We start from the raw sequence: 26,047 nt of genomic DNA on the forward strand, positions 1-26,047 counted from the left end.
GGTTCTGCAGCTTGTGACTTGTTAAATAGTAAATTCAAAATTCAATTATTAAACATTTTATATTTATATTCTATTTCCCATGACGTCACACGCAACTACGGACGCGCCCTACATATGCAAAATTTAACAAATCTTTAGAATTGATACTTATTAAATGTAAATGAATACTGTACATGAACTATAAAAGTGTAGTTTTTAAAATCTATTTAATTTGCATTACATGTAATTAGAATCTGTTCAAATATAAATTCATCCATTATCCAAACTGCCTATCCTCACAAGGATGAACAATTTTTTTTTTTTTTAATTAAAATACATTCATTAAATGTATGGAGTATTACATATAACAACAAATGTCATTAAAATCTGTTAAAATATATTAAACAAATGAATACACCAAATATATTTTTTAATGTTAATATTCAAAATGTATCCTATGTAAATAAATACAAGCATGTGAACGGATATTTAAGTGGACAATTTTGATGACACTTCATACAGTCACAAGAATATTGAAAAAACCTTGGGGGGAAAGCATGAATAATAAATCAGCATGAATATCTGTTGTTTATTCCAGACAATTTTTAATATTAACCTAAAAGCACTTCTCAGTCAAATATTGTGGATTTCAATTTTAAGAGTTCATTTGGAAAAAAATCACAAATGCGTGAATTTAACAATAAGATCTTTTTTTTTTTACACGAATTTAATATGACCTGCTGAGGACTTCAACACAACTAAAATGTCTGCTGATGAGGAAAAAACTTGCCATCAAGTGTACAAGTGAAAAAAGGCTATGGTGTTGAAAACAAACAATAGTTATGTACAAACTGGCATTTATGGCATGGTCAGCGCTTCCTGCGAGTTGCTGAAGAACATGGTGGCTGCGCCGAATGCTGGCTTCTCTTGTGTGCCCTCAGGGCGTCGATGGACGGGAACACCAGATCGCAGTCAGCTTCGGGGCACGGGATCTTCAGCTCATTTTGCTCCTCCTCCTCCTCCTCCTCTTCCTCCTCCTCCTCTTCCTCATCTTCGTTGTCATCGTCATCCTCCTCCTCCTCAATCTTCTTCTTCTTCTTACCGCGCACCTTCTTGGTCTTGGCTTGCAGTTTGCGTTTAACGGTGGGCTTCACTTCAGCTCTGTCGACCCTGTCTTGGTGGCTCCGCAGCGCCTCGTCGGTGAGGAAGTGGCGCCAGCAGATGGAGCACAGGCGCCCGCCACTTTGCGCCGCCGCCATCACGTCCCGGTCGTGCTCTTCGATGCAGTGCAAGTGAAAGTCCAGGAGGCTGCGGCAGCCCACGTTGCAGTCTCGGCAGTGCCAAACGCCTGGCACGCAGCCCTTCCGTTTGTGCCTGTAAAGCTGTGACCAAACAATCAGTCAAGATGACAGCCTTTATTGCAGATTTTCCCCTATTGTAGGTGGGTGTGGAATGAATCCCCCACGATAAACAGGGGTTCATTGCACTCACCCCACTAAAATTGGTAAAGACTTTGGAGCAGGAAGAGCAGACAGGGATGTCGTCCACCTGGTGGTGGAGCCCACTGTGCACCCTAAGTTCCTCGGAGGTACCAAAAAGCTTATCGCACTTGTAACACGAGAACAGCGTGTCGTTCTGCGGAAAGATTAAAAAATGTTGACTGACATGGCCTACAGGCTCATTGGAGACCAGCGAATATTGACAATGTTTACCTGTATTAGTTGCCTGTTGTACTGCTCCGGGTGAGTCCTCCTCATGTGGTACTTAATGGTCTTAGCGGATGGAAAGGTGATGAGACATTGCGGACAGTGCAGATCGGCATATTCCTCTGCTGCATCAAAAATCACAAATAATTACAGGCGGAAGCTTAATGCACATACACTACTCACAAAAAGTTAGCTCAGTCGAGGAAGATGCAGGTTTCTTTATGAAGAATGTGAGTGAGAATAAGGACAACATAATCTGTGTTGTGATATTTTTACACCACAACTCACAAAATTGTCCCGTGCAAAAAAATCAAACAATGCCCTGGGAACAGAAATGAGAAGTTCTGTTCTTTTCTAGAGACCGTATTTGTAAGTAGTGTATTTGCACAGCTTACGTATTTGCAGCAGGGGCGTCGCAGAAGACTCATCAGAACTCATCTCTGGGTCGGTCTTGCTCATATTTGTGCCCACGATGACGTCCTCGATTTCCAGTACGTCAATGTTTTTTTCCATTTCACACGAAAACTGTCAAATCACATTAAAATGTTATACAGCGACTACGATAAAGAGCGTGACGACAATAGACGGTCGCGATTGGTTAAAAACAACACAAACGAACAGAGGTCGACTGAGATAGCGAAACGGTCATAGTGCTTTATTAAATTCAACTCTTTGCTTAGGCATCATGTACGGTTCATTTAACCACTACTTAACGGGGCCAACTCGGACCTAAAGATATGAATATTAGAGAAAAACAAATTGGTTTTCTTACCCCTGAATCCACGGCGCCAAGCGTCGTTCATCCGGGTCACGTGACAGGCGAAAGCGCGTCAAATCACGTAGCACAGCGCGCGAGACCTCCGGTAACTCCACAGTGCTTAGTTACCATAATACGTTCAGGACTTGTGAATTAAACTTTGTTCAACTAAGTATTATTATTTAACAGATTTATACATTTATAAATAATTTCACTTTTCCAAACAGTTATTATTTTTAAAACTACAAGATAAAATTAACAATGATACTGTTCTTAAAACATGCAGATGTATAATTGGCAATTGCACTTTGTAACACTCGTATTTATCTTTACATTTTATTTATGTCCTGTACTTAGTTATATTTTAACAAAAGAATTTCAAAAATCCGACTTGTCATTCAACCTTTTATTCTGGAAAAGAGAGAGAATTTAAGGTTCATAGAACTTTATTGACATTTCCACCACACAAGGAGACAAAAAGAGCATGTTATTTTTTTCTTAAATACTTTGTGAACAACATAAGCATTTGTATGTTTCAGATGACAATGAGGCACAGGAGCACGCCCGCAAGGACGAAGGGCAAGCAGACATTTTAAGCGCTGGCTTGCTTCTGTTCCTGGAATTGGGCGATTCGGCTTTCCATTAGGGGCCTGAAGTGTCGGATCAAGCCCTGAAATGAGAGAAGGAACTCATGTTGGATAAGATGGCACATTTTGAGTAAAGCTTTAGACTGCTACGTTAGGTTCTCATGCTAAGTGCTAGCTCGTTAGCCGCCAGATGCTAGTCACTAGTATGCGGTTGCTAATTTCCATTGGGCTTACCTGCACGGGCCAGGCGGCGCCGTCTCCCAGGGCACAGATGGTGTGTCCTTCGATCTGCTTGCTGATCTCCCAGATCATGTCGATCTCCGACTGCCGCGCGTCGCCTTGCACGAAACGCCACATCATGTTGTTCATCCAGTCCACTCCTTCACGAGCAGAAAAGAATTTAGTCACACAGTGAACGTAGTGTAAATTAAGTATGAAGGGAATCGGGACCTTCTCTGCAAGGTGTGCACTGGCCACAGCTCTCGTGCTTGTAGAACTCAATCAGGCGGGCGATGGCCCTGATGATGTCCGTCTGAAAAAACAAACACAAATTTAGACGCCGAATGCGATCATAAGACGCCAGTTCGAACGGGACATACGTACGGATTTGTCCATGACGATGAGCGCCGCCGTGCCCAGGCCGGTCTGAGCCTGGACCAGGCCGTCGAAGTCCATCAGGACTTCCTCGCACACCTTCTTGGGGATGAGCGGCGTGGAGGAGCCGCCAGGGATGACGGCCAACAGATTGTCCCATCCGCCGCGAACGCCGCCTGTATCACAAATGTTCACGCACACGCTATGATCACGTAAATGTAATCCACAAGCCTGTCACCTCTAATAGCGCCTCTTCTTCCTCTATTATGGCGCACCTGTGGAATTGGATGTGGTGGCACCCTGTTGGCTGTGAAGCCTGGATGGCTGTAATGTTCCCCCACCTCCACATGTGCTAATCTGTATCGTGTATTAATGTATGCCTGTTCGCTGAGCTCAGTCTGGGGTTGTTTGCGCTTATGTACCCGCGTGCCTCTCGATGAGATCCTTCAGGGGGATGGACATCTCCTCCTCGACGGTGCACGGGTGGTTGACGTGGCCGGAGATGTTGAAGAGCTTGGTGCCCGAGTTCCTCTCCCGGCCGAAACCCAGAAACCAGGTGCCTCCGCGGCGGCAGATGGTGGGCGCCACGGCCACCGTCTCCACGTTGGCCACCGTTGTCGGGCAGCCAAACACGCCTTCACCGCAGGAACAAGTGGGGTGGGGGTGGAGGGGGGGGGGGGGGGGGGGGGGAATGACAGCGTTTATGGAATAGATGCTCAAAAGGTTTTTGTATAGACGGGAGTTCGACGGCGCACTTTCTGTGCATAGACTCACCTACGTCGGCAGGGAATGGCGGCTTGAGGCGGGGCTTGCCCTGCTTCCCCTCCAGGGACTCGATGAGTGCCGTCTCCTCGCCGCAGATGTAGGCGCCGGCGCCGCGCATCACAAACACGTCAAAGTCGTAGCCCGAGCCGCACGCATTCCTGCCAATGAGCCCCGCCGCGTACGCCTCGTTGATGGCCACCTAAACACATCACGTTTATACTTAAGATTATTAAAGACACTTCATTAGGTACACATGAACGTGCTAGACACGATACTGCTAACTTTTTTTGTTTATTTTGCTAAATGTAGTGCAAAATACAGTGAACTATGTGGTTTACATTTTTTTTTTTGTTCAAGAGCAAGTCAACCTAAACATATTTTTTCAAGAGAATGTTCTTTGCAAGCCCACTAGTTGAAACAAGGCATTCTAATAAATATTGCGTTTGTGAAATAAGAGTTAATCCACTCGTTTTTAGCCATCCCTGCGGCGGCCATTTTGTCACTTCTGTCGACTGAAAATGACATCACAACTACTCAGGGCTCAGGTAACGACCAATCACGGCTCAGCTTCAGAAAAGAGGTGAGCCGTGATTGGTCGTTACCTGAGCAGTTGTGATGTCATTTTCAGTCGGCAGATATGAAAAAATGGCCGCCCCCTGAGATGGCTAAAAATGGGTGGATTTTGCTGCTTAACCCTTATTCCACAAATCCACAAACATAATATTAATCAGAATGCCGTGTTTCAACTAGTGGGCTTGCTGGGAACATATTCTTGAAAAAAATATGTTTGGGTTGATTTCCCCTCTTTAAGCTCTACTTTATTTTAATTGTACAGGACACAACACAAAATCCATCAGTAACTAGAAGAGGCCACTAGGGGACAGTAATGTTCATTTTCTACGGGAAAATTTGTTTTGAAATGAAAACAACGTGGAAGTCCACTGCAATTAAAACAGCTGCGTGTGCTGCCACGATTGAGCATCTGCGGCATGTGATCCGACCTGCAGGTTGGACGACTCGTTGTAGAACTCCCCGCGGATGTAGATGTAGGCGGCGCGGGCCCCCATGGCTCTGCCGGCAACCAGGCAGCCCTCCACCAGCTTGTGGGGGTCGTTCCTCATGATCTCCCTGTCTTTGCACGTGCCCGGCTCGCCTTCGTCGGCGTTCACCACCAGATACTTAGGCCTGAGTGGTGGACAAAACATTATTTTTTTTTTTTTTTTTACAAATGACTACTACTTTCCTATTTAGAAAAGGCTTTGACAGAATTATATGGCATCTTAGGGCATTTCAGAAAGCGCTTAGCTGGGGATATGCTCCACAGAAATGAATGTGAATATATGCATGGGAATATTGTTTTATGAGTGTTTTTCCAACCTGCCGTCACTGGGCTTGTTCATGAAACTCCACTTCATGCCGGTGGGGAACCCTGCGCCTCCTCTGCCGCGCAGGCCCGACACCTTGATCTCATTGAGAATCCAGTCCACGCCCTTGAGAAGGATCTCCTTGGTTTTGTACCAGTCACCACGCTTCAAGGCGCCATTCAACCTGAAGCGCATTGGTGTCAAATTAACCAAAGAACAATATGTACCGGACATAGCTTTGCTAAATCTTACTTCCAGTCATGACGGCCGTAGAGATTGGTGAATATTCTGTCCTCATCTGCCAGTGGTCCAAATGTGGTTTTCTTAGGAGGAGTCTGAGGAAAGCCATAGACAGCTATATTTAAACTGTTTGATTTTGTCATGATTTCAGTCTAAATATACAGAGGGTACCTGTGCGGTGCTGTTGAATCGGACGATGGCGCCTTGACAGAGTGCCGCGGGGGCGCGTGCCACCCCGCTTACGACAGCCCGAGACAGGGACAGCATCCTTGGGAAGTCATAATTTGGAACAATGTTACTTGGACGTTGCTTTAATTACATTTTCAAACATGTACTTTTTTTGTATTACAACTACACATTTTTTAACCGTTAAAAACATTGTTTGCATTATATATATATATATATATATATATATATATATATCACACACGGACACAGTACAGACACTCCCAAACTTTTCAACAGTAGTGTATGATTTATGTACACGCACGTAAGTGCTCGTCTTTAAAAATTAAGGATAATTCCAAGTGCCCTCCAAAATTTGGAATGATGGTGTATACACGCATTTTTATCAATTTACCAATACTACAAAATGCCTATATAAATGGGTATGAATAGCTTATAAATTACATTTTAACGAAACGTGACGTCCAGTAGTGTAAAAAAACGCAACGCATTCAATTTAATAAGACAAACACGACAAATACGATTTCCACATTTAGTTCAGTAGGATATAATCGCACCAAATCATCATCTGAATGCATTTTGAAGCATTACCTTGTTGTATATAACTTTGTTATGCAAGTGAGCTAATCCAAACTGCTGAGTCCTAACACTGCTGAATCAACACGTACTATACAGTATTAGCAACTGTGGTCCTTTGCGTGATTGTAACTATATCCATGTAGTGTGTTACATATATATGCGCACATGCATTATAAAAATACATTAATACAGTGACCTCCACGCCAGCGGCGCTACTGCTAGCGTTAGCCTGTGATGCTAGGCTGGCTCGCTCTTATAACCTTGCCTGCGTCGCCAGTTCAGAGGAGAAAACGCGACATTGTGTCCAAGCATCCACACGGAACGAACAAGTTGATTTGTAATCAACACAGAACAAGACTGCATGAGCCGAAACAGGAATATGTTGGGTTCACTTTGGCAAGCTATCACGTACCTGCTCTTCGTCCAGAGTTTATGAAATACAGACCGGAAGCGCTGTTGACATTACGGAAGAAGTCGTTTACGTCACCGCGTGGGATATTAAAAATGTATTTACTTATTTTCACATTTTTAATTTTAGTCCTTCAATCAACTCTAACCTGACAAAAGTCCTACTGGTTTTATTTTTATTTATAACATCTTAAATTAACAACTGTAATGCTTCTACGCATGACCGGAGGTGTTGCTCACATTCCATAACAAGTTGTTTATGTCACTAAATCGGCTACTATGGATTTATTTCTTATTCTTACCCCCAAAATAAACAAATAATTCAATATTCGTCCACATGTATTAATAACGACCCGTGTTTGACTTTTTAAATTTATTGTTAATAAATTGTTATATAAAGCTCCTGCCATGACGGGAAGCGCTAGTCATTTTCCAGAATACATTTTTATTTACTTATTAGAAATTTCCCTCTCTATACTTATCCATAACACCCTGCGGTTAACGAGAAAAGTTATATTTTTATTCATTCAGTCATAAATGGCAGGAATTGATGCTCACATTATGTAAAGTTTTACTCGTAACAAAATTAATTAATTTATACATTTATAGCAACTTGTTTTTTTTTTAAACTTTTGGTAAAAGTATTATTGTATTTCTCTTCCTTATTTCAATCATAAATCTACAATTATGAAGCCATGACCAGAAACAAGTCATAACTTCACGGTATTTCTTATTCACCTAAAATAATTAATCAGAAATTGATTTCTGCAACCTGTAAATGGAAACGTTGTTTTCTTCTTTTTACTCAAGATTTTAATGACACACAAAAAATAAAACCACAGCGAATACAATCAACAATCCGCCACAATTTATCAAAATGAAATGTACACATTCATGTCGTCTTATTTTGAAGTCCCCGTCTTTTACGGTAGGTAAAAAAATTAAGCTTGTCATTTTCCCAACAGGATAGAAATACTTTTTTACCTGGGACAAGCACACACTCGGGAGGCTAACAACAACATGCCTGACTAAAAATGGATGGATGACTTCATACAAAGTACCCGTAAAACGGCTGCCCCACGCCTGGTGTGTATAATGAGTACAACCTGTACAGTTGGCATGATGACATCACGGCAGCTTATCCATGGTGAACATTAGTCCGTAAACCCACCCCCATGCACATACAGCATGTGTGATTACAAAAGCGACATGGTGAGGATTTTGCGGCCATCCAGCTGCTGCCAACATCCTGCATGATTGACAAGCTCAGTCTTAGAAAGCACAAGAGGATATTGAGCAACATTAACATGGAAAAAAGGTATCTACAAATAGGACTTAGAGAAAAGATATTTTGTGTTCCTTCACACCATTTGTTTAATTATATTTCCATAAATAGTGGCCTTTATTTACTCAACTGCGCGCGGTAGGAAGGATATTTTGAAAATAGTACGGCAAAAGTGGAGATTAAAACTAAATGAAATGATTCATTGGTAGTATACCAGTGAAGTATTTCAAGACTTGTCGTGAGTCCCGTTCAGTTTGTTGCTTCCTTCACTCGTTTGAGGGCGGCTGGTGGCTGGGCCTCCTGGCGACGCGCCCCAGTCGGTCCACGGCCACGCTCTCGAAGGCCCGCCTCATGAGCGGGTGCTCCTCCAGCACCTCGTTGAAGCTGTCCACGCTCAGCGAGTAAAGCCGGCAGTACGTCTCGGCCGTCACGCTAGCTGTGCGCCGGCCTTGAGTCAGCAGGCAGATCTCTGAGAACGAGAGAATTGATGTTCGATCGCCGTTTTTCCCACATGAAAAGCAAGTCGGATAACTACCCCCGAAATAGGCCCCGTCGCTTAGTCTAATGTCCTTGCTGCCTCGCGGGGTGACCACGACGGTGCCGTGCTGGATGAAGTACATCTTCCGACCCAGCGTTCCCTCCCGTATGATGAAGTCGGCGGGCTGGAAGACCTCGAAGTGCAGCTTGGTGAGGATCACGGTCACAAAGTGGGGGTCGGTGTTAGCGAAGAGGGGCATGTTGGCCACCAGACCGCGGCAGTTGTAGCTGACGATTTCCTGTCGGGAGGAAGAAGTCCAAAAACGCAGGTTAAAATGTGGCCGAATCAAAATGTCAGCCCTATTCGTCGTCTCCCTTTCAAGTTTGAATTCCAATTCGATGCACTACAGCCGAACGACATAAATAGAGAAAGTCAGAGGTTTATTTTGATTATGATCAATGAAAATAGCTTACCTCTTTAAGCGGATCACTGAGCTCTCCCAGGATGCTGTCCTCGTCAAACATCTTGCCTTGGAAGCGTTGCTCGTAATAGTCGTGGATCCTCTGCCGGAGGTCTGCGGGCAGCTTGTGGAACGACATATACTGCTCCACTTGCTTATACTGCAGAAGAAATGAATAGGAATAAACCTTTAACATGAAGTACGATAGGACTGACGCGCCACGTTTGCCGGCATGTGTTGCGCAATCACAATAATGATGGATTTAGTTTAGTCCTCATTTGAGTGGATTACAAGATGATTTGTAGTAGCTTTTAGCAACTGCTCATCACCAAAGAAAGGAGCTGCTATTTGTGCATTCGCTTCAGTCGTGGATTTTACGGATCATAATTTTCATATGTTTTCTAATAACACTGCTCCATTGGTAATTAAGGAGAAATATATCAGTAGTGTTTCCGGAAATACTGACCATATAAGTTATGACGAGTGCATATGCTACCATCTCATTCATTGAAAAAGATAAAAATAAAGAGATGAATAATTGTTAAAAAAAAAAAAAAGATATACATTTTAAAAAAATAAAATCTCTAAAAAAGTGATTTAAAATGTGCTTTTTAGAAAGATTTTGGGGGAATTAAAAATAAATAATTAAAAATAACAAATCTGCCTTTACAAAGCGAAATCAAAACAATGCCATAAAATAAAAACTACTTTTAAAAGATGGTAATAATGTAAAACTTCTGCTATTAAGATAAAACGTGTTTCAAAAATAGAATAATAAAGAAAATAATCCCGAAAAAAAAATCTGCCTTTTACAAAGAGAGGAGAATACATTTGAAAAATTCTATTTGCACATAGATAAAAAAAAATAAAAAAAATACAAATATGCCTTAACACTGACAATAAATAAATGCATTGTGCAAACGTCAGCTTTCCAGATGCCCCGTGGGCTGATCCAACCTTCTCCTGGTACTGGCGGTGCGAGGCGTCCAAGGACTGCACCAGGTTGGTGGCGTGGCCCAGGAACATGGCGTAGCAAGTGGCGCCCACCACCATGCTGATCATGGTCAGCCACACGTCGCTCATGCCCTCCGGAGGGTGGGCGCCGTACCCGATGCACAGCATGTGACTCATGGCCATGAAGAGGGCGTACGAGTACTGGATGTGCCACGTGGCGTTCTGACCACAAACAAAGGAACAAGTCAAGAACCGTCACGGTAATTTGCCCATTTGCGTTTTATTTCCAACCATACACTTATTTGCACTTTTTTTTCGGAATCACTCTAAGACGCCACAAGATGGCGGCAACGCCCAATCTAATACGAAAGTAGTACAGCGCACTAATCGCCCTCTTAATAAAGTTTAACTATTCATGAACTGGCCTATTTCCATTTTTTTCCTCTCATCTCTTCAACATAGAGTCGTACTTTGGCACCAATGTACTACTTTCCTATTATGGTCGGACAGATGACTTTACTGACCACCATGTTGTTCTTGGACACCCAGCAGTCCGCGGGGAAGTCCTGCAGCATGGGCACCATGTAGGTCAGGCAGCCGTCCCAGTGGCACAGCAGCAGCATCATGCCGATCAAGTTGACGATGCGCACCACCGCGCTGGCCAGGTCGTACGTCATGTTGAACATCTGAAGCAGACGAAACGCAAACTTTTCTTTTTACGCTTGGTCGTCTTGTCCGCTCACTGCATCCGGGCTGTTATGTTCCCGCCTGACACTTCCCCACCCCACCTGCACATGCGCGTGCTTCTGTATTAATGTGTGTCAGTTTGCTGGACTTGTTTTTCCAAACCCACGCTGTGCCCCCCTCTGCCCAATGTTTTTTTAAGCAAAAAAAAACGGGGCGCTGTAAAAGCGGACTCCCGTTCTGTTTTTACTTTCTGGACCTGGATTTGCCACATCTGCTGATTAGGAACGGAAGCCCGTACCTCCTCCCACTGGTGGATGTAGCGGATGAGGCGGGATAGGCGCAGGAGCCGTAGCAGGCTGAGGATCTTGGTGAAGCGCACGATGCGCAGCGCTCGAGCGGTCCGGTACACGTCGGACGAGTCCTGCAGCGACTCCAGATCCACCACCAGGAAGATGTAGTCCACCGGGATGGACGAGATGAAGTCCACCAGGAACCAGGAGCGCAGGTAGTGCAGGCGGATGCACTTGGGGTCCAGCACGATGTGGCTGTCCTCGCCCAGGATGCCCGTGCGGAAGTTGAAGACCAGGTCCATGAGGAAGAGCGTGTCGGACAACATGTTGAAGGTGATCCACGGGATGGTGTTCTGGTCCTCGAAGAACGTGATGCCCCACGGCAAGATCACCAGGTTGCTCATCATTAGCAGGAGCATCACCAGGTCCCAGTAGAACCTGGAAAGGACCAGCGGGGATGCGGGATCAGGCGCGTCAGAGTCTACTGGAACACTCGTTGTCACTCGAGACTTCACTTATTGGCGGCGACTAATTTCAACAAGCTAACATGCAGACAAACGACACCGCGCACGGCCCATATCACGGCAACGAGAGGGAGCGCTCTCATTAACAACGCACCGCGACAATGTCGCCGCGCCGCCCGACACGCCGCCAAAATGTTTCAGTCGGATGCCCTACAAGTTGCCATACGGGTCTCCAGTGTCCTGCGGGTGCCCGGTTTTGGGTTTCCCGCTTTTCCTCACAGATTCTTTTTCCGTCCGCCGTCGGTCCACTCGACGCCTCGACTTCATTAAGGCTCTTTTTCATCCGATGCCACGGCATGTCGAGCCGTTGAGAAAAGAGGACGTGACGGGCGGGTTAACATGAGGACTTCGTCGTCTTCTGCTCTCATGTTGCAACGGATTAAGTGGCCACTCCAGAGACTACGGAGGCTTTCAAAGCTGTTGAAGCATGACAAAGAAAATTCATAGAGAACAGTGTTCGCATTCTAGTCAAACTTCAAGGCTGGGAATGGTGCAGTAAAAAAAAAAAAAAGTGTACACTCAATTATGAAAAATCTGCCTTTGTAAATAAAATACAGAAAGAAAATTTGCCATCACAATGGTAATAAAATGAAAAGTATTCATATAATTATAAATATTATATAAATCTACCTCATGAAATATAATAAAATCATTTTAATCCTGCCTTAATAAAGTCAAAAAAATCAGCATTTACAAAGAAAAATAGACCTTTACAACGGTAATGAAATGAATATAAAATGGAATGTAATAACATACTAGAAAAGAGAAATAATGTCACAGAAAAATGTGTAAAAAAAAAAAAATCTGCCATCAAAAAGATATTAAACAAATATAAATACAAATCCGCCTCTCCAAATATAAGCAAAAACATAGAATTTTGCCTTAGTAAAGAAAAAAAAAAAAAAGGAAAAATCGGACTATCACAACGCTAATAGAAACAACAATAAATGATGCCGGAGGAGGGCGGGGACAGAAAAGACAGACGTTTTGGCAGATTGGTGGCTAAGACCCTGGCCTTCTGTCCACTCCGTGTCATTTCCCCCATCGGCCGCCCTTAATTTCCCGCCGATTGTCCTCTGTGCACCTCTGTACTCCGGCCAAATAAAGTCATTGGGACGGATCACAACATTTGACCTCCGCCTCCATTTTGAAGGCAAGTTTGGAGCGCGAGGCAAAACGGTCGCGCCATAATCTCTGCCACAGCTGTCTGCATATTATTGCATAATAAGGCAAGATTGGAATTATTCTTGGCATTTATCCCACGTGGCTTGGCCGTCCGCCAATGGCCTGCGACGCGTGCTGCTTGTACCTTGTTTGAATTAGCCGCCGCTAATAGTACGTAAGACGGCAGATGGATTGCAATGAGATGTTGTCCAAAAAACTGAAAAAAAAAAAAAAAAAACAGGCAGAAATGATAGAGGCGAATGAATGAATGATTGGGGAGGAGTGGGGGGGGGTTCACCTAGATGGGTTGAATAATCCAGATGATCTTGTCCTATATACTGTATCAGTAATCAAATCCCTTCATCGCCTTATACCATGCACTGCATCAGCTGCTGCGCCGCACTCTGAACTTGAAAATTTAGGAGTTGCAAGCCTGTCTGTTGGGGATATTTTGGCCGGTTACACTAGATGGGTATGGGAGCATGTCACAAGTTAGCTGAAGTCACTATGATGTTTCGACAGTGATGACCTAGCAGGACATTTTGGGAATGGTTTTGTCGTCAAATACGTAAAAGATGAAATGTAGTCGCATTAGATGGGTATGGCTGCATCGCACATGAAATCGTTTGTAAAGTGATGTTAGGACAGCCTTGGCCAATAGGAAACTTGGGGATTTTTTTTTTAGAAGGGATGTAGTTGGAGCGCTTTCACACACTAGACAGGTATGCTTGCAGACATTTAGCTGAAGTTTAAAGGAGATGTAGCTTTTGTACAGAACACCCTCGACCTATCGAAAAGTTTTGGGTGTATTTTGTAGTCACGTATAGAAAATATACAAAGAGGAGTTGTATCTGTTTTGGACAATAGACGGGTATGTCTGCGCCTCATCTGAAGTCACCGAAAGTACAGCTGACCCGCAGTCACAACATGTTGAAGGGATGGTTTTTTTTGTCTTTCTTTTTTTTACTGGAGAGACTAGATGGGTATGACTGCACCTTAGCTAAAGACGGTATAAAGATGAATGTTCTATAGTGATGTTTTGGGAATATCAATGTCATCACATATTTAGAAGTGGTGTCTTTGTATCTATTCTGGACACTAGATGGGTATGGCTGCACCTCACCTTCAGTCACTATATGGATGTATGAGATAGGGTATAGTGACGCATTGGGAACATTTTTTTGGAGTCATACGTGTAGACGTAGATGTAGTTGCGGCTTTTTCGGACACTAGACAGGTGTGGCTGCACCTCACCTGAAATCGCTGTAAGGATGGATGATCCACACGCCAAAGGACTTGACCCTGGCCTGCTCGGCAGCGACGCCCTTGTGGCTGCCGAACATGCGCAGGGAGAACTTGTTGACGCCGGGCTGCAGCATGGATCCGAGCTGCTTCTGGAAGTACGTGGACCGGTCCAGCTCCACTTCCTCGCCGTCGTCGTCAACCCCGTCGAGGTCCAGCAGCCCGGCGGGGTCGGCCGTGTAGTCGTCGTTGTGCGTCTTGACCAACGAGAAGAGCGTCTGGCTCACGTCGTTGTGCTTGTCCGTCTTGGAGGAGGGCGTCCCGGGGCAGCTGGCCTTCTGGGAGCCGCTCCGCCATCGGGAGAAGCGCAGGCTGCTCCAGCTGCGGTAGCGCGCCGTGTCGGGTTTGTGACTGGGACTCTCTTTGAAGCCCTTCGGGTCACCCAGGCTCCTGGAGGGGCTGGTCATGTTTGAAAAGAAAGTGTCTACTTACAAGAAGAATGGAGCTGTCATTCTTAACTACTTGGAAAAAAAAAAATGTCGCAATTGTCTGTGACATGTAGCTTCATCCGCCCTCCTGCCTAGATGGATGCAAATTGCCAGGCAGGAGCTCATCAAGTAGCCTTCAATAATCGGCTTGTTGCGAGACATGCGTCCACTCACCTCCCTCCCCCCGCAACCCCCCTGCCCGCTCCCTCCCTCCCTCCCTCCCTCCCTCCCTCCCGTCTCGAACGCGGCGGCCCGGAGCGGTGATGCGTCTGCAGGTCAAATTGCCGAGACATTCTCATTCAGTGTCGAGCAGGGCTCGACGGGTATGAATTACTCATTAGTGGGCAACCCAAAAGGAAGTCAGGGAAAACAACCACAGTTTGAATGCCCTAAAGTTGCTACAATTAATTGAAAATGTTTTGCATGCACTAGACAGGTATGTCTGCAGCTCATGCGCGTTACCTGAACGGTGTTTATGGACACTAACCACCTACAAGGACATTTGGGGGTATATGTTTTGTGGTCACTACGCAGAAGGAATCCAGCGGTATCTTTGGCACACATTAGATGGGTATGTCTACAACTGATGAGTAACCTAATCATTATCATAAGAATTGATAAACTACAAAGACGTTTGCGGGATATTTTAGGGTGTTACAGTCGGGTATGGCTGCACCTGAGTTGGAGTCACTAAAAGGATGGATGACATATGGGGGCTTTTGGGGAATATTTTTGCGTCATAGGTGAAGAAGGGATGTAGCCATCACTTTTGCACATGCTAGACGGGTATGTTTGCACTTCTCCTAAATTCGTGAAGAGGATGCATAACCGACAGCGACGAGTTGGGTATATTTAGACCCGTGTTAAGATGGGACGTCATTGTCACTTTTGCACACACTAGACAGGTATGAATGCAGCTCGGATGCAGTGACTATAATCATAGATGACATCTGGGGATGTTTTGGGAATATTTTTGTCGTCAGATGTGTAGAGCGAGTCCAGTGGTAGGTTTTGCAACCACTAGACAGGTATGGTTGTGTCTCATGTGAAGTCAATAAAAGGTTAGGTGTCCCAGCTTAGCATATTCACACGCAAGGTGGGTATGGTAGCGCTTCAGCTAAAGTTACTTTGCGGATGAATGTTTCGGGGATATTTTGAGGGATGTATTTACATCTTTTGCACACTGGACAGGTATGTTTGACTTCCCTTAAAGTTATTATGAGGATGAATGTTTCCGGAATGTTTTTTTTTTTTTTTAATTACACCCACCTGGACGGGGGATATAGTTGTCACTTTGACAGACACGAGACAGGTATGGTGACGGTTTGGAGTTTTTGTCCTGTGTGTGACCTGGTCGGCGGCCAAGCAAATCCGTGTCACAGCGGCTCTCGTTCCAAAGTGTCACATGCACCAGTGACACAGGACGTACTTGAGATGCACTCCGGTCGCAATTAGAGCTGCTCGTGTTACATCGGCCAATCACATCACGGCAACCGAAGTGGCTTGTAAGCAATGACAGCAGAGGGAAAGTGCAGCTCCCGAGCACACTGCACAATATGGCTATTGCGTAACTACGTTGTGATGTTATTCCAACCGGAGTCAAAAGAACGTGTTGACTGTGATTGTGTGTGAAAACAGGAAGCAGCTGCGTGAGCACGGCGGCTGCTATTTGATAACAAAAGCGCAAACGTGGCATGTTTTTTTTGGCAGCTTGAACTTTTGTTGGTAGGAGGATGACCGCTTTTCATAAACACACGACAGGATGCGTCATGTTCTTCACCCCCTGGCATTTTGTCCACGGTCAGCATAGTTTTTTTTTTTGTTTTTTTTTTCCGGGAATGACTCGATAAGAAGTTGGCTTGCAAGCGGACGGGCATGTAAAGAGGAGTTCAGAACATTGCGAAAGAGCGAAAAAGTCTTGCATCTCATGAAAAATAATACATATTTTGAAAATAGTTTTTTTTTTTTGGAGGCGGATTGATCAAATTGTAACCAGGCACTACAGTTGATTTAATGTTATATTAAGCATAATTATTTTGGTATCTATTTACTGTATTTTACATTGATCATTTGATATTCGTTTTTACATTGTTACACACCCGCGACAGTAATGCAACAACGGTCAATGAGAATTGATAAGGAATCGGACCGATAAGCAGTACTAATAATGGAATGGAAATCCGCACTCCTATATGTCGGCATTTTGTAACGTATGTTCAGCAGATTGTCTCCAATGTGCTCAAACATGCCCGACCCTCCTCTCAAGGGTTGAACGGAAGAGTGGGGGCGGGACCCCCCACCCCCTTTCCCCCCCGGGTTAATATAAGCAGCCTGCCTGTAAACTGTTGCATTTCAGGTCTTGCAAGAAACTGCAGAAAAAAAAACCCCCACACACATTCACTCACTCCAGCCATGACTTGGATTGGACTTCTTCAAGGATTTGGGATTCTTCTAATTGTCTCCCAAACAAATCTCAGAGGTAATGTCAATTAGTTATGAAATCGCAAAGTACCTCCAGGATGATCCGGCTTGCTTGTTTCTTCAGCGGAGTCCACAGAAGTCGACGTGCCGTTCCCACCGGCCCGGCCCACGGAGCTCAACTTGCCGGCCATCTGCAGCCAAGGTCAAGGTCGTCCCAGGTACCCGGAGAGCTTCTTCCCGAGGAGGGGGGCGGGACACTTTAGGAGGCGCGGGAAGGCCATCAACCGACTGGAGTCCTGGCACGCTCAGTGCTGCTGTCTGGACGCAGAGGACAGGGACGCCGCCGTCCTCTGTTGCGCGAGGCAAGCTGTGAGTCAAACGCAATATAAGAAAAAGTCAGCTATCAGTAGGGTTTGAGTTAGGGTTTTTCAAACTTTTGCTGATATTTGATTTTGAAAAATGTCATTCAGTGTACATTAAAAAAAAGTACACTTTTTTTGACTGGTTGAAGGAATTTCATGTTACAACTACAAATTTTGCATTTAAGTTTTGCCCAGATTTTTCAAATTATAACCACTCACTGCATCTTGCTTTATCGCCAAATTAAATTGCATTATTTTTTTCTTTCACTTTTTCAATTAACACACACTTTACAAAATGTATGATTATTTGAATTCTACATTTAAAAAAAAACTTTTGTTAATGATTAAGGTAACATGCACAACAAAAATTTGAACCAGTCATTTTGTTGTATTCCATTTTTTTTTTAAGTATGGCCAATTATTTAGTTTTCATTATTCATTGAACCTTTATCCAGGTAAAGCAATTGAGAACATATTCTTCTTGCAATGCTGACCTTGGCTGCAGAGAGCAGGGTAAAACAACATATAATATATAATACATATAATTCATTTACATATTATCAGAATTTTGCTATAACAACTTTGAACCTTGATAATTTTTTCAACAACATGCACCGTGCATAAGCAGATAAAACATGACGAAGACTCCAAAATAGATTAGTTGGTGACAACAAAATACCCCCAAAATCGGTCTGTGCTATTTAATGATCAATTAAAAAAAAATACTTTGACAACTGACCCACACAAAATTGAACCCAGAACCCCAGACCTCCAGTTTGGTTTCCCCAGCAATGTCAAATAATTTATTTTTAACCCAGTTTGTCAAGCTTTAACTGGTAGCCACTGCATTTTAATGTTGTGGTTGTGCATTTATTGTAATTATTTTTTTATTCGTATTTTGTCATATAAGTACTTTTTTAATTGCGTGCACTACCCTCAGGTCATTAGGAATATTTGCAAGGTCGTACTCATCTATTTCTTTCTGTGAGTCTTCGAGTCTATCTGTTGCCACCTGCGGATGACATTATGTTACTTTGAGCTCATTTCCATCCGTGTGCTTTCAGTGGAAACAGGCGTTGGGCCAGTTTTGCATCGAAGAGTTCGGAACTATGACAGCGCACTACGAGTGCTGCAGGAAGCAAGGGGGCGAACGATGGGCCTGCTTTGACAGCGAGCTGCCAAACCCGGACTACCTTGCCACGCCGGGCTACATCGCACCCGCAATGCCCCTCGAGCCCGACTTCGCCTTTGACCCAAATGCTTGCTAAAGGTACAGAACATTTTAGATATAAATGATGAATAATCATGCAAAAAAGAAAAAAGATTGAATGTTTCCACAGGTGTTCAGAAGAGAAGTGTTTTCAGCCAAGCAGAGGGTTTGATCCTGCCTACGTCAACGTACCAAACAAGTCATGTTTTGAGCTGTTGTTTTTTGTGGTAAATAATACATCACATCATCATAAATAATAACCACTGTACTCTATGACTGCAATCTATAGTATGTCCACAAGAGGTCCCTGTTTTTATGGATAAAGTTGTCGGTGGGACGTGCCTTGTTGTTTACAGTTTATCCTGAATGGAAAGTTGTACCAGAAAACTTAATAAACACTTTAATAACTTTCCACTGTGACTTACGAAGTCTCTTTGATTCTTTTACAAACGTTGACAGAACGTCAAAATTAAGAGTAGGTGTACGCACACTTCCCTAGCTTTAGAGTTCACCTTCAAAATAAAATAGTTGAGGTTTTATTTGAGCGCTAACATGCCTTTGAACAATAAACGTGCTTTAAGACAAACACTTACCAAACAACTTTTCAACTTTACGCGTTAATTGTGCTCAATAGCTCGCACAATGTGACTCCTGAGTCCGTTTGGGCTGCTTTTATTGACATGCTGTTTATTCTGTAAAACTTTCACCGGAACTTTCTTTCTCATTCTGCTTTATCGACATACGTCGACAACTTCCGCGTTGCTTCCTTGTTTACGAACGCGCAATGACAGTATTTGCTTTACGCCGCAAAGTATGGCTTTTTAATCAACATAATTTGACCATTTATTTAGTTTGCTTCCTTCGTTTAATTAGTTTTCGGGCTCCGGTGTGTTTATAAAGTGTGAAGAAGTCTCGGAATGGCCACAGCCGCAGTTCCAGAGGAGCCGCAGGGGCTCCAGAGCCACTCTGGAAGTAAGTCTGACGTCATCAAATTATTCTAACGTGGTAGCTTTTATGAGTTCAATCGCCATACGATTAAAAAATGCCAGACCAAAATAAATAAGAAAAGGTTGTCTGTAAAAAGTTCATTTTCGACTCAGTGGTATAGAAAGCGCTTGTACAAGTGAGTCTTTCATTGCTAAAAGTGAACAAGGTGTGTCTGCGTGTTTGGGCCCCAGCCCAGCTGCACGCCTCCACAGTTAAGATTTCAGTTTTAAATCACTGCCATAATAAAACATGTTTTCTTTTTCTTTTTTTCCTATAAATACCTTTACACTGTCTTCCAATTTGTCTCCAGATTCAGCTGAGGCCGGGAAAGAGGTAAGAATTTTTATGGGGGGAGGGGCTTTTATAAACAGTTTATGCAACTGCAATATATTAGCATGGAAAATTACATTTTCAGTCAGCGCACTCCCCTGAAAAAAGTATTGTAACCGTGAGGCCAAATCCTTCGTAGTCAGTCGTTTTTCCACCCATAGAGAGCTCTCTGATTTTCATGTTGGTAAATCATTAACTGGAGTAAAAATGTGGACTTCACAGGCAGAACCCTAATATTTGTTTGAATAATAAATGTGTAATTGAAAACTAGGTGGACACAAAGTGAGGTTAGTACCTTGATTTTAGCTGTTGAATCATGCTTGACAGTTGCTAGTTTATTCATCAACAGACTCGTTGTAATATGGTCTTTAAAAGCTGCCGACACAGCTTCACAATTGTTCTTTTTCCTCGCCTAGCTGGCTCTCTGGTTTTCCTGTTTACTCAATCTTCAACTCAATTTTAATTATTGAGTACTTTAAAAGCATCTGCAGCTGAAACCAAGTGATTTACATAAAAATCTAACATAAAACATACGACAATTGAACTAATAATTTGCACACAATGAAATACTAAAAACGTTTTAAAAAATGGACGACGGGGGGTCATTCCATAGTTTGGGACCAGTGACAGAAAAAGCCCAATCTCCTCTGAGCTTCTGCTTGGGCTTTGGTACCTCCGGGAGCAGCCGGTCAGCTGACCACTGGCACTGGGCAGTAGTGCAGGAATGGAGCAGCCCCGAGATGTAAAGCAGCGTGAGACCATTTTGAAATTTGAAAACAAAATAGCAGAATGTGAGCAGAAACCAACATTTAAGTGCATGGGCAACCAGAGGGAGGCCATAACAGGTTATGTGCTCCCAGTTAAGAGGTGATTTGAACCAACTGGAGATGTTTGAGGAAGGACTGGCTGACTCCAAAAGTGAACTGCATTACAGTAATCCACCTGAGATGTGAGGAAGGCATTTACATCTCTCTTCATTACGCCTCCTGTTTATGTCAGGTTTGGCTAAAGCCGAGCATGCCAATCCCCAAAACAGAAACATTAAAAATGAATAGGGCCATCTTTTTGCCTTGTGTTGTGAAATACTACAATATAATAATATAAAAGCTGACTTGGTGATTTTATTCATCTACTGATGGCTAACCCAAGTGTTTTCAGTCCACGGCCTTACTGTTCCAATATTTCGGAGGGGAGAAAAATCATACTTATGTTGTCCTTACCGCTAGATTCCAGGAATTAGCTCAGCACCAGTTGTGAAGAAAACCATCGGCCACCGCGGAGTGGATCAGACTGGGGAGACTGTGTACAAAAAGGTGAGATCAGTGTGGTCAGTACGGAGTTGTATTGTAGCGCTAGGCTAGCATGCTTGCTTGTGAATGGGGCAAATTACCTAGCAGGGAACGAGCCCTGGAATTCGCCCAAAATGGCTGCCTCAAAATCAAAAATGGACAACTTCCTGTTCAATTTCGGACATGGAGCCTTGAGACTTTTTCGTGCGTCCTGTCATGATAGACGTGTTTGCCTTCCAGACGCCTTCGTGGGCTCTGCAAGGCGCCATCCAGTTGGGTATCACGCACACGGTGTGCAGCTTGGCTCAGAAGTCCGAGCGAGACGTGCTCCTGCAGGACTTCGAAGAGGTGGAGAGTATCTACTTCCCCGGGTGGGTGGCCTGAAGCCACGATGATTCAAGCAATGCTGTTGGCATTGTGTCTTTTACCACCTGCATGCGAAGCAGAGGTCTCATGACTTGACTCAAGAGTATTACGCGGACATTGTGTGCACTATAGTCCGCTAGCTCAATGCTAACTAACGCCTAAGGGAAAACGAGCTAAAGAAAAGCTTTTTAAGCAACGGATATTTGAACACAAACGATGCAACAACACAGACAATATAATGATACTCGTGGGCATATCTTCTTGATCCTCTGTGAAGAGCGACTATTTCTAGTGGCAAACTGTGGCACTGAGACTGACTCCATGTACAGTATATTTTTATGTTGGTCTTATACCGCTCAAGGTTGCCAAGGCACACACACCAGAAGGAGAAGCACAATGTCCATGTGAATTTAAGTAAAAAAAAAAAAAAAAAGTAGATATATGTTTTCATCAAATACATTTATAGAGTGCTATTTTTCTTTGATTCAACAGCGAAGGCAGCAGCCACACACCAGCGCACCACTACGGAGACTTCAGGTTCAAGACATACGCGCCCATCGCGTTCCGCTACTTCAGGGAGATGTTTTGCATCCAGCCTGACGACTATATGGTATATTTGATTTCTTGCATGATTTTTTTTTTTTTTTCGAAAACATATTTTCAGCTTAACGGTGTGTTTTCTCTCAGTGTTCCCTGTGTAGCGAGGACCTGATTGAGCTGTCCAACCCGGGAGCCAGCGGGTCGCTCTTCTACCTCTCCAACGACGACCAGTTCATCATGAAGACGGTGCAGCGCAAGGAGGCCGAGTTTCTGCAGAAGCTCCTTCCTGGATACTTCATGGTAAGACAAAACGGAAAAGCACAGGGTGAAGAACTTGGAAATAACTCAGGCGTTCTCCAACGGAAATGTGTTTAGTTCTTGGCAAAGTGCCATTTTTCTAAATCGAGACTTGAATCAAAACGTGTCTGCTTATGCCAAGACGTAAACGCGAGAGACCCTTGTTCTCTTTCATTGAAGATTTCAAAAGATGTCCTACGGCCTTCTTTCTGCCCTTCTCCCTCCCAATCGTGCAGAACCTGAACCAGAACAAGCGGACCCTGCTGCCCAAGTTCTACGGCCTCTACTGCATCCAGGCAAACGGCACCAACATCCGCATCGTGGTCATGAACAACCTGCTGCCCTCCTCGGTGCAGCTGCACCACAAGTTTGACCTGAAGGGCTCCACGTACAACCGGCGCGCCTCCACCAAGGAACGGGCCAAGCCGTTACCCACTTTCAAGGACCTTGACTTCCTGCAGGACATGCCTGACGGGATGCTGCTGGACGCTGACATGTACAACGCCTTCTGCAAGACTGTCCAACGGGACTGCCTGGTGAGAGACATGCGCGGCGGTAGGGTATCGAAAGGGTGGAACATTTTCTGCTCAATTTCTGTGTGATTCATCCAACTAACGCCGGTAACAATGCCGATTTTCTTTTTTCTTTTTTTTTTCTTTCCCCCAGGTGCTGCAGAGTTTCAAGATCATGGACTACAGCCTCCTGCTGGGGATTCACATGGTGGATCAGGCCGGCGGAGAGACGGTGCAGACGGAGCCGGCGGCTGAGAGGAGGAAGCCGCAGAACCAGAAGTTCTTGTACAGCACGCCCATGGAGGCCATTCAGGCGGAAGCCAGGGGCACCGGCTCGTCGGGAAGCCACGACCCGTGAGTGTCAAGTCACGGCACGTTCAAGCATTCGCACAATCCCGCATATTCCCGTCGGGAAATGTGGAATTGAAACGGATGGAGATATTTTTACAAATATTCTTCCATTTCCAAAAGCCCTTTGAAATCAATGGAGGGAGACTTCTACATTTCTCCCGCCATTTCAAACATATTTGGACTTCAAAATGTAACCTACTTTTTGATGAATTCCACGTTTTCAATGAGGGAGTTCTCAAATTGATGGAGAAAAGCCTTATAGTCGATACGTTTCATTCATTCTCCAGCATTTCATTTAATCTTATTTGATTCGTCAGCACGGGAGGGATTCCAGCACGGAACTCCAAAGGCCAAAGACTCCTGATCTACATTGGCATCATTGACATTCTGCAGTCATACAGGTGAGCAGTCGTCTTACCGTCGTACTTTGTACTTAAAATGTAAAAATTGACGTGATAAGCCGGCGCCTCGTCTCGCAGATTCGTCAAGATGCTGGAGCACACGTGGAAATCTCTGGTTCAAGACGGGGTACATTTGCAACTGCGATGTCCTTCAACGATTCTGAAAATTATCGACCAATCCCGTTAAGTTATTATCACTCTTTCAGGACACGGTGTCAGTGCACAGACCGGATTTCTACGCCGACCGATTCCAGAAGTTCATGTGCAACACGGTCTTCAAAAGAGTCCAATGTAAGAACAAAGTGAATATTTGTATTTACTCAACTACAGGTGGGGGGGGGGGGGGCCATTCTTTATTTGTCATATTTTATATGACAATAATCTTACATTACATCATATCGAATGTAAGATCGTTAATACTGCTCATGGAAAACATTTACACCATACGGTACGATTCTGGGTAGGTACTCTTTGCGGGAGGTACTTATTTTTCTTACCATTTAAATCATCAAATGTATTTTAGTGAAGACGTCGCCATCCAAGAGGCGCCACAGTACTATAAGGAAGTCTGACAGTGCCGTAGCTCAGCCGGCAGAACCGAGCAGCAGCCAGAATCAGAACCAGCAGCTTATTGGAAAGGATGAGAACCAGCAGCCCGTAGTAAAGGATGAGAAAAGCTCCGCGGGCAAAGATGACGCGGGGCAGGATAATGGTAAGAACTGAATTTGAGGATGGTTGTGTGTGCTGTTACGTCCAGAGCTTCCGGCAAAATGTTGCAATGTGTTATTCACAACTGTTGGCCATATTCGTATGCACTGATTGGCAAAGTGTGGTAAATGGGCTCCCACTAGTGGTATGTGAAATAATCACTGAATTCATGTTCAAACAGTGCATCATGTTAAAGTGGCTTAAACTTTTTTTTTTTTTAATCCAATGCAGTACATTTGTTTACTTCAGTTGTATGTATTTAACTTTTAAATACAAAACATTTGCACTCAATCTTCAAGGAATGTTTTTCAACAGTTAGGTAAATTTTTTTATTTAACTTTTATTGATTTAGCTTTGCATTTTAAATAAATAATTACTTAAGTACTACTTTTTATTTTCCTACATTTAGGCACATTGTTAATGTTGAAACTGCATAATGTTGCAGTGGCTTATAATAATATTAAATATATGTTTTGTAATAGATTGAAGGCCTACTACACTACTGTAATTGAACGGTCATGATGGTGGTACTTGGGAGAGCCACATATTTTTTGAGAGGGTACTTGGTGTAAAGAGAATTATTTTTCTATTGTATTGTTTCCCAGATTCCCTGATAAATGTTCTTATTTCTTTGTTGTACAGGTGTAAAGGAAACACCTACATCCAATGAGGCGAGTGGAAAGACCTGATGACATCTCTCCATTCAAGTGGCACCAAAAATAAGTTGTTTTTTTGGTAGCGTTTTCAACTGCACTTTGATTCTCTTTGGACTCCCAGAACGTCATATTGTTACTCATCTCAGCGGAATGCTTTGACTTGCAACCAAGGATGGTTCTCACCCGCTCAACTTAGCATTTTGAAAGACTTACTGAATGACTTTGGGATGAGAAATGCCACGCCTGTTCAGTGGATGGACCAAACCACCAGAAATTGACATGAAAAAGTGCCAAGACACAATCCGAACCATCGAAAATGAGCTGTACATTGAAAACAATTTATGATAATATCTGACTTCTATTGTGTCTATTTTTCATTCCAGAGTGAGTTTACAATTTTAACACTCTGGTGATGTTACCCGGTTACACAGTATACTGTACAAAAGTAACTTTGAGGAGGAGTTATTTATAAGTGTTTTACAAATACATATTTTGTATGCTCATTATATTTACAGGCTTTGGAAATGGTGCAATACATTCACTCATTGAAAAGTTGGTATTATAGTGAGGAAAAATCATTATTTGGGTGGTTTACTGTTTATCCTTTATAACGTGCCTTATGGACCAAAATTCTAATGTGTATTCATACAGTGTTTTACTGTATGGCTGTTTTCTCTGTTATTGCATTTAAATCAATCCTTTGTAAATAAAATTGACTTTGATACAAAGTGCAGTTTTTGAGTTGTGTCACAAAATATACTATACAGAGACATCACACATTTTAATAATAACGTAATTTGAATGTAATTATTCCTTTATTCTCTATGACGACGACTTCATCGTTTGTTTAGACCGGTGACGTTTTAATGGAACGCTCATC

At 43.6% G+C, this 26,047-nt stretch overlaps 5 protein-coding genes and 1 long non-coding RNA gene across 9 annotated transcripts; 2 read left to right on the forward strand and 4 right to left on the reverse strand.

Annotated features, from left to right (window-relative positions):
• Positions 1-548: 548 nt before the first annotated feature.
• LOC147132142 (uncharacterized) lies at positions 549-2,554 on the reverse strand. 2 transcript variants are annotated; one of them, XM_086014337.1, is made up of 5 exons: positions 2,458-2,554; positions 2,081-2,210; positions 1,692-1,807; positions 1,471-1,614; positions 549-1,361 (listed from the first exon to the last, which is right to left on the reverse strand). In XM_086014337.1, the coding sequence occupies exons 2-5, from the start codon at positions 2,196-2,198 to the stop codon at positions 849-851; spliced, it is 891 nt and encodes a 296-aa protein (XP_085870463.1). In that variant the 5' UTR covers positions 2,199-2,210; positions 2,458-2,554; the 3' UTR covers positions 549-848. The 2 variants fall into 2 exon arrangements, with proteins under 2 accessions (XP_085870463.1, XP_085870462.1); XM_086014336.1 differs by having other exon boundaries at positions 1,692-1,810.
• Positions 2,555-2,870: 316 nt separating this feature from the next.
• On the reverse strand, positions 2,871-7,285 carry ndufv1 (NADH:ubiquinone oxidoreductase core subunit V1). 2 transcript variants are annotated; one of them, XM_086013807.1, is made up of 11 exons: positions 7,170-7,285; positions 6,164-6,260; positions 6,005-6,087; positions 5,766-5,936; positions 5,390-5,573; positions 4,398-4,587; positions 4,046-4,258; positions 3,633-3,799; positions 3,480-3,561; positions 3,264-3,409; positions 2,871-3,112 (listed from the first exon to the last, which is right to left on the reverse strand). In XM_086013807.1, exons 2-11 carry the CDS (start codon positions 6,257-6,259, stop codon positions 3,035-3,037), a joined length of 1,410 nt encoding a protein of 469 aa, XP_085869933.1. In that variant the 5' UTR covers position 6,260; positions 7,170-7,285; the 3' UTR covers positions 2,871-3,034. The 2 variants fall into 2 exon arrangements, with proteins under 2 accessions (XP_085869933.1, XP_085869934.1); XM_086013808.1 differs by lacking the exon at positions 7,170-7,285 and adding an exon at positions 6,770-6,792.
• A 726-nt stretch (positions 7,286-8,011) lies between these two features.
• Positions 8,012-14,884, reverse strand: hcn3 (hyperpolarization activated cyclic nucleotide-gated potassium channel 3). Its single transcript, XM_086013804.1, has 7 exons — positions 14,262-14,884; positions 11,328-11,757; positions 10,867-11,028; positions 10,346-10,564; positions 9,402-9,548; positions 8,986-9,226; positions 8,012-8,919 (listed from the first exon to the last, which is right to left on the reverse strand). Exons 1-7 carry the CDS (start codon positions 14,714-14,716, stop codon positions 8,717-8,719), a joined length of 1,857 nt encoding a protein of 618 aa, XP_085869930.1. The 5' UTR covers positions 14,717-14,884; the 3' UTR covers positions 8,012-8,716.
• Positions 14,885-17,093: 2,209 nt separating this feature from the next.
• On the forward strand, positions 17,094-19,150 carry ecm1a (extracellular matrix protein 1a). The gene is made up of 4 exons (XM_086013809.1): positions 17,094-17,216; positions 17,283-17,527; positions 18,585-18,790; positions 18,861-19,150. Exons 1-3 carry the CDS (start codon positions 17,150-17,152, stop codon positions 18,786-18,788), a joined length of 516 nt encoding a protein of 171 aa, XP_085869935.1. The 5' UTR covers positions 17,094-17,149; the 3' UTR covers positions 18,789-18,790; positions 18,861-19,150.
• Positions 17,351-23,033, reverse strand: LOC147132146 (uncharacterized). Its single transcript, XR_015081982.1, has 4 exons — positions 22,411-23,033; positions 21,438-21,767; positions 21,268-21,346; positions 17,351-17,525 (listed from the first exon to the last, which is right to left on the reverse strand). It is a non-coding gene; the product is annotated as an uncharacterized LOC147132146 (long non-coding RNA).
• Positions 19,455-25,895, forward strand: LOC147132147 (phosphatidylinositol 4-phosphate 5-kinase type-1 alpha-like). 2 transcript variants are annotated; one of them, XM_086013806.1, is made up of 13 exons: positions 19,455-19,702; positions 20,028-20,050; positions 21,274-21,360; positions 21,577-21,707; positions 22,195-22,312; positions 22,390-22,542; positions 22,776-23,075; positions 23,206-23,405; positions 23,720-23,803; positions 23,882-23,930; positions 24,010-24,094; positions 24,327-24,515; positions 25,154-25,895. In XM_086013806.1, the coding sequence occupies exons 1-13, from the start codon at positions 19,648-19,650 to the stop codon at positions 25,198-25,200; spliced, it is 1,521 nt and encodes a 506-aa protein (XP_085869932.1). In that variant the 5' UTR covers positions 19,455-19,647; the 3' UTR covers positions 25,201-25,895. The 2 variants fall into 2 exon arrangements, with proteins under 2 accessions (XP_085869932.1, XP_085869931.1); XM_086013805.1 differs by lacking the exon at positions 19,455-19,702 and having other exon boundaries at positions 19,720-20,050.
• The last annotated feature ends 152 nt before the right edge of the window (positions 25,896-26,047 follow it).

This window comes from Filicampus tigris, chromosome 18, assembly GCF_054856515.1.
Source record: "Filicampus tigris isolate MCC_2025a chromosome 18, RoL_Ftig_1.0, whole genome shotgun sequence".
NCBI lineage: Eukaryota > Metazoa > Chordata > Actinopteri > Syngnathiformes > Syngnathidae > Filicampus > Filicampus tigris.

Excerpts from the sequence above, each read along its gene's own strand:
- LOC147132142 (XM_086014336.1), bottom strand. The coding sequence starts at position 2,198 with ATGGAAAAAAACATTGACGTACTGGAAATCGAGGACGTCATCGTGGGC. Across the intron at positions 1,811-2,080 it reads GACGCCCCTGCTGCAAATAC|CAGAGGAATATGCCGATCTG; the intron begins GTAAGCTGTGCA and ends TTTTTGATGCAG. Across the intron at positions 1,615-1,691 it reads ACAACAGGCAACTAATACAG|AACGACACGCTGTTCTCGTG; the intron begins GTAAACATTGTC and ends ATCTTTCCGCAG.
- ndufv1 (XM_086013807.1), bottom strand. The coding sequence starts at position 6,259 with ATGCTGTCCCTGTCTCGGGCTGTCGTAAGCGGGGTGGCACGCGCCCCC. Across the intron at positions 5,574-5,765 it reads AACAAGCCCAGTGACGGCAG|GCCTAAGTATCTGGTGGTGA; the intron begins GTTGGAAAAACA and ends TCCACCACTCAG. Across the intron at positions 4,588-5,389 it reads ACGAGTCGTCCAACCTGCAG|GTGGCCATCAACGAGGCGTA; the intron begins GTCGGATCACAT and ends TGATGTGTTTAG.
- hcn3 (XM_086013804.1), bottom strand. The coding sequence starts at position 14,716 with ATGACCAGCCCCTCCAGGAGCCTGGGTGACCCGAAGGGCTTCAAAGAG. Across the intron at positions 11,029-11,327 it reads ACATCCACCAGTGGGAGGAG|ATGTTCAACATGACGTACGA; the intron begins GTACGGGCTTCC and ends CGTCTGCTTCAG. Across the intron at positions 10,565-10,866 it reads TGTCCAAGAACAACATGGTG|AACGCCACGTGGCACATCCA; the intron begins GTCAGTAAAGTC and ends GTTTGTGGTCAG.
- ecm1a (XM_086013809.1), top strand. The coding sequence starts at position 17,150 with ATGACTTGGATTGGACTTCTTCAAGGATTTGGGATTCTTCTAATTGTC. Across the intron at positions 17,217-17,282 it reads CTCCCAAACAAATCTCAGAG|CGGAGTCCACAGAAGTCGAC; the intron begins GTAATGTCAATT and ends TTGTTTCTTCAG. Across the intron at positions 17,528-18,584 it reads TCTGTTGCGCGAGGCAAGCT|TGGAAACAGGCGTTGGGCCA; the intron begins GTGAGTCAAACG and ends GTGTGCTTTCAG.
- LOC147132147 (XM_086013805.1), top strand. The coding sequence starts at position 19,967 with ATGTTTTCTTTTTCTTTTTTTCCTATAAATACCTTTACACTGTCTTCC. Across the intron at positions 22,543-22,775 it reads TCCTTCCTGGATACTTCATG|AACCTGAACCAGAACAAGCG; the intron begins GTAAGACAAAAC and ends CCAATCGTGCAG. Across the intron at positions 23,076-23,205 it reads CTGTCCAACGGGACTGCCTG|GTGCTGCAGAGTTTCAAGAT; the intron begins GTGAGAGACATG and ends TCTTTCCCCCAG.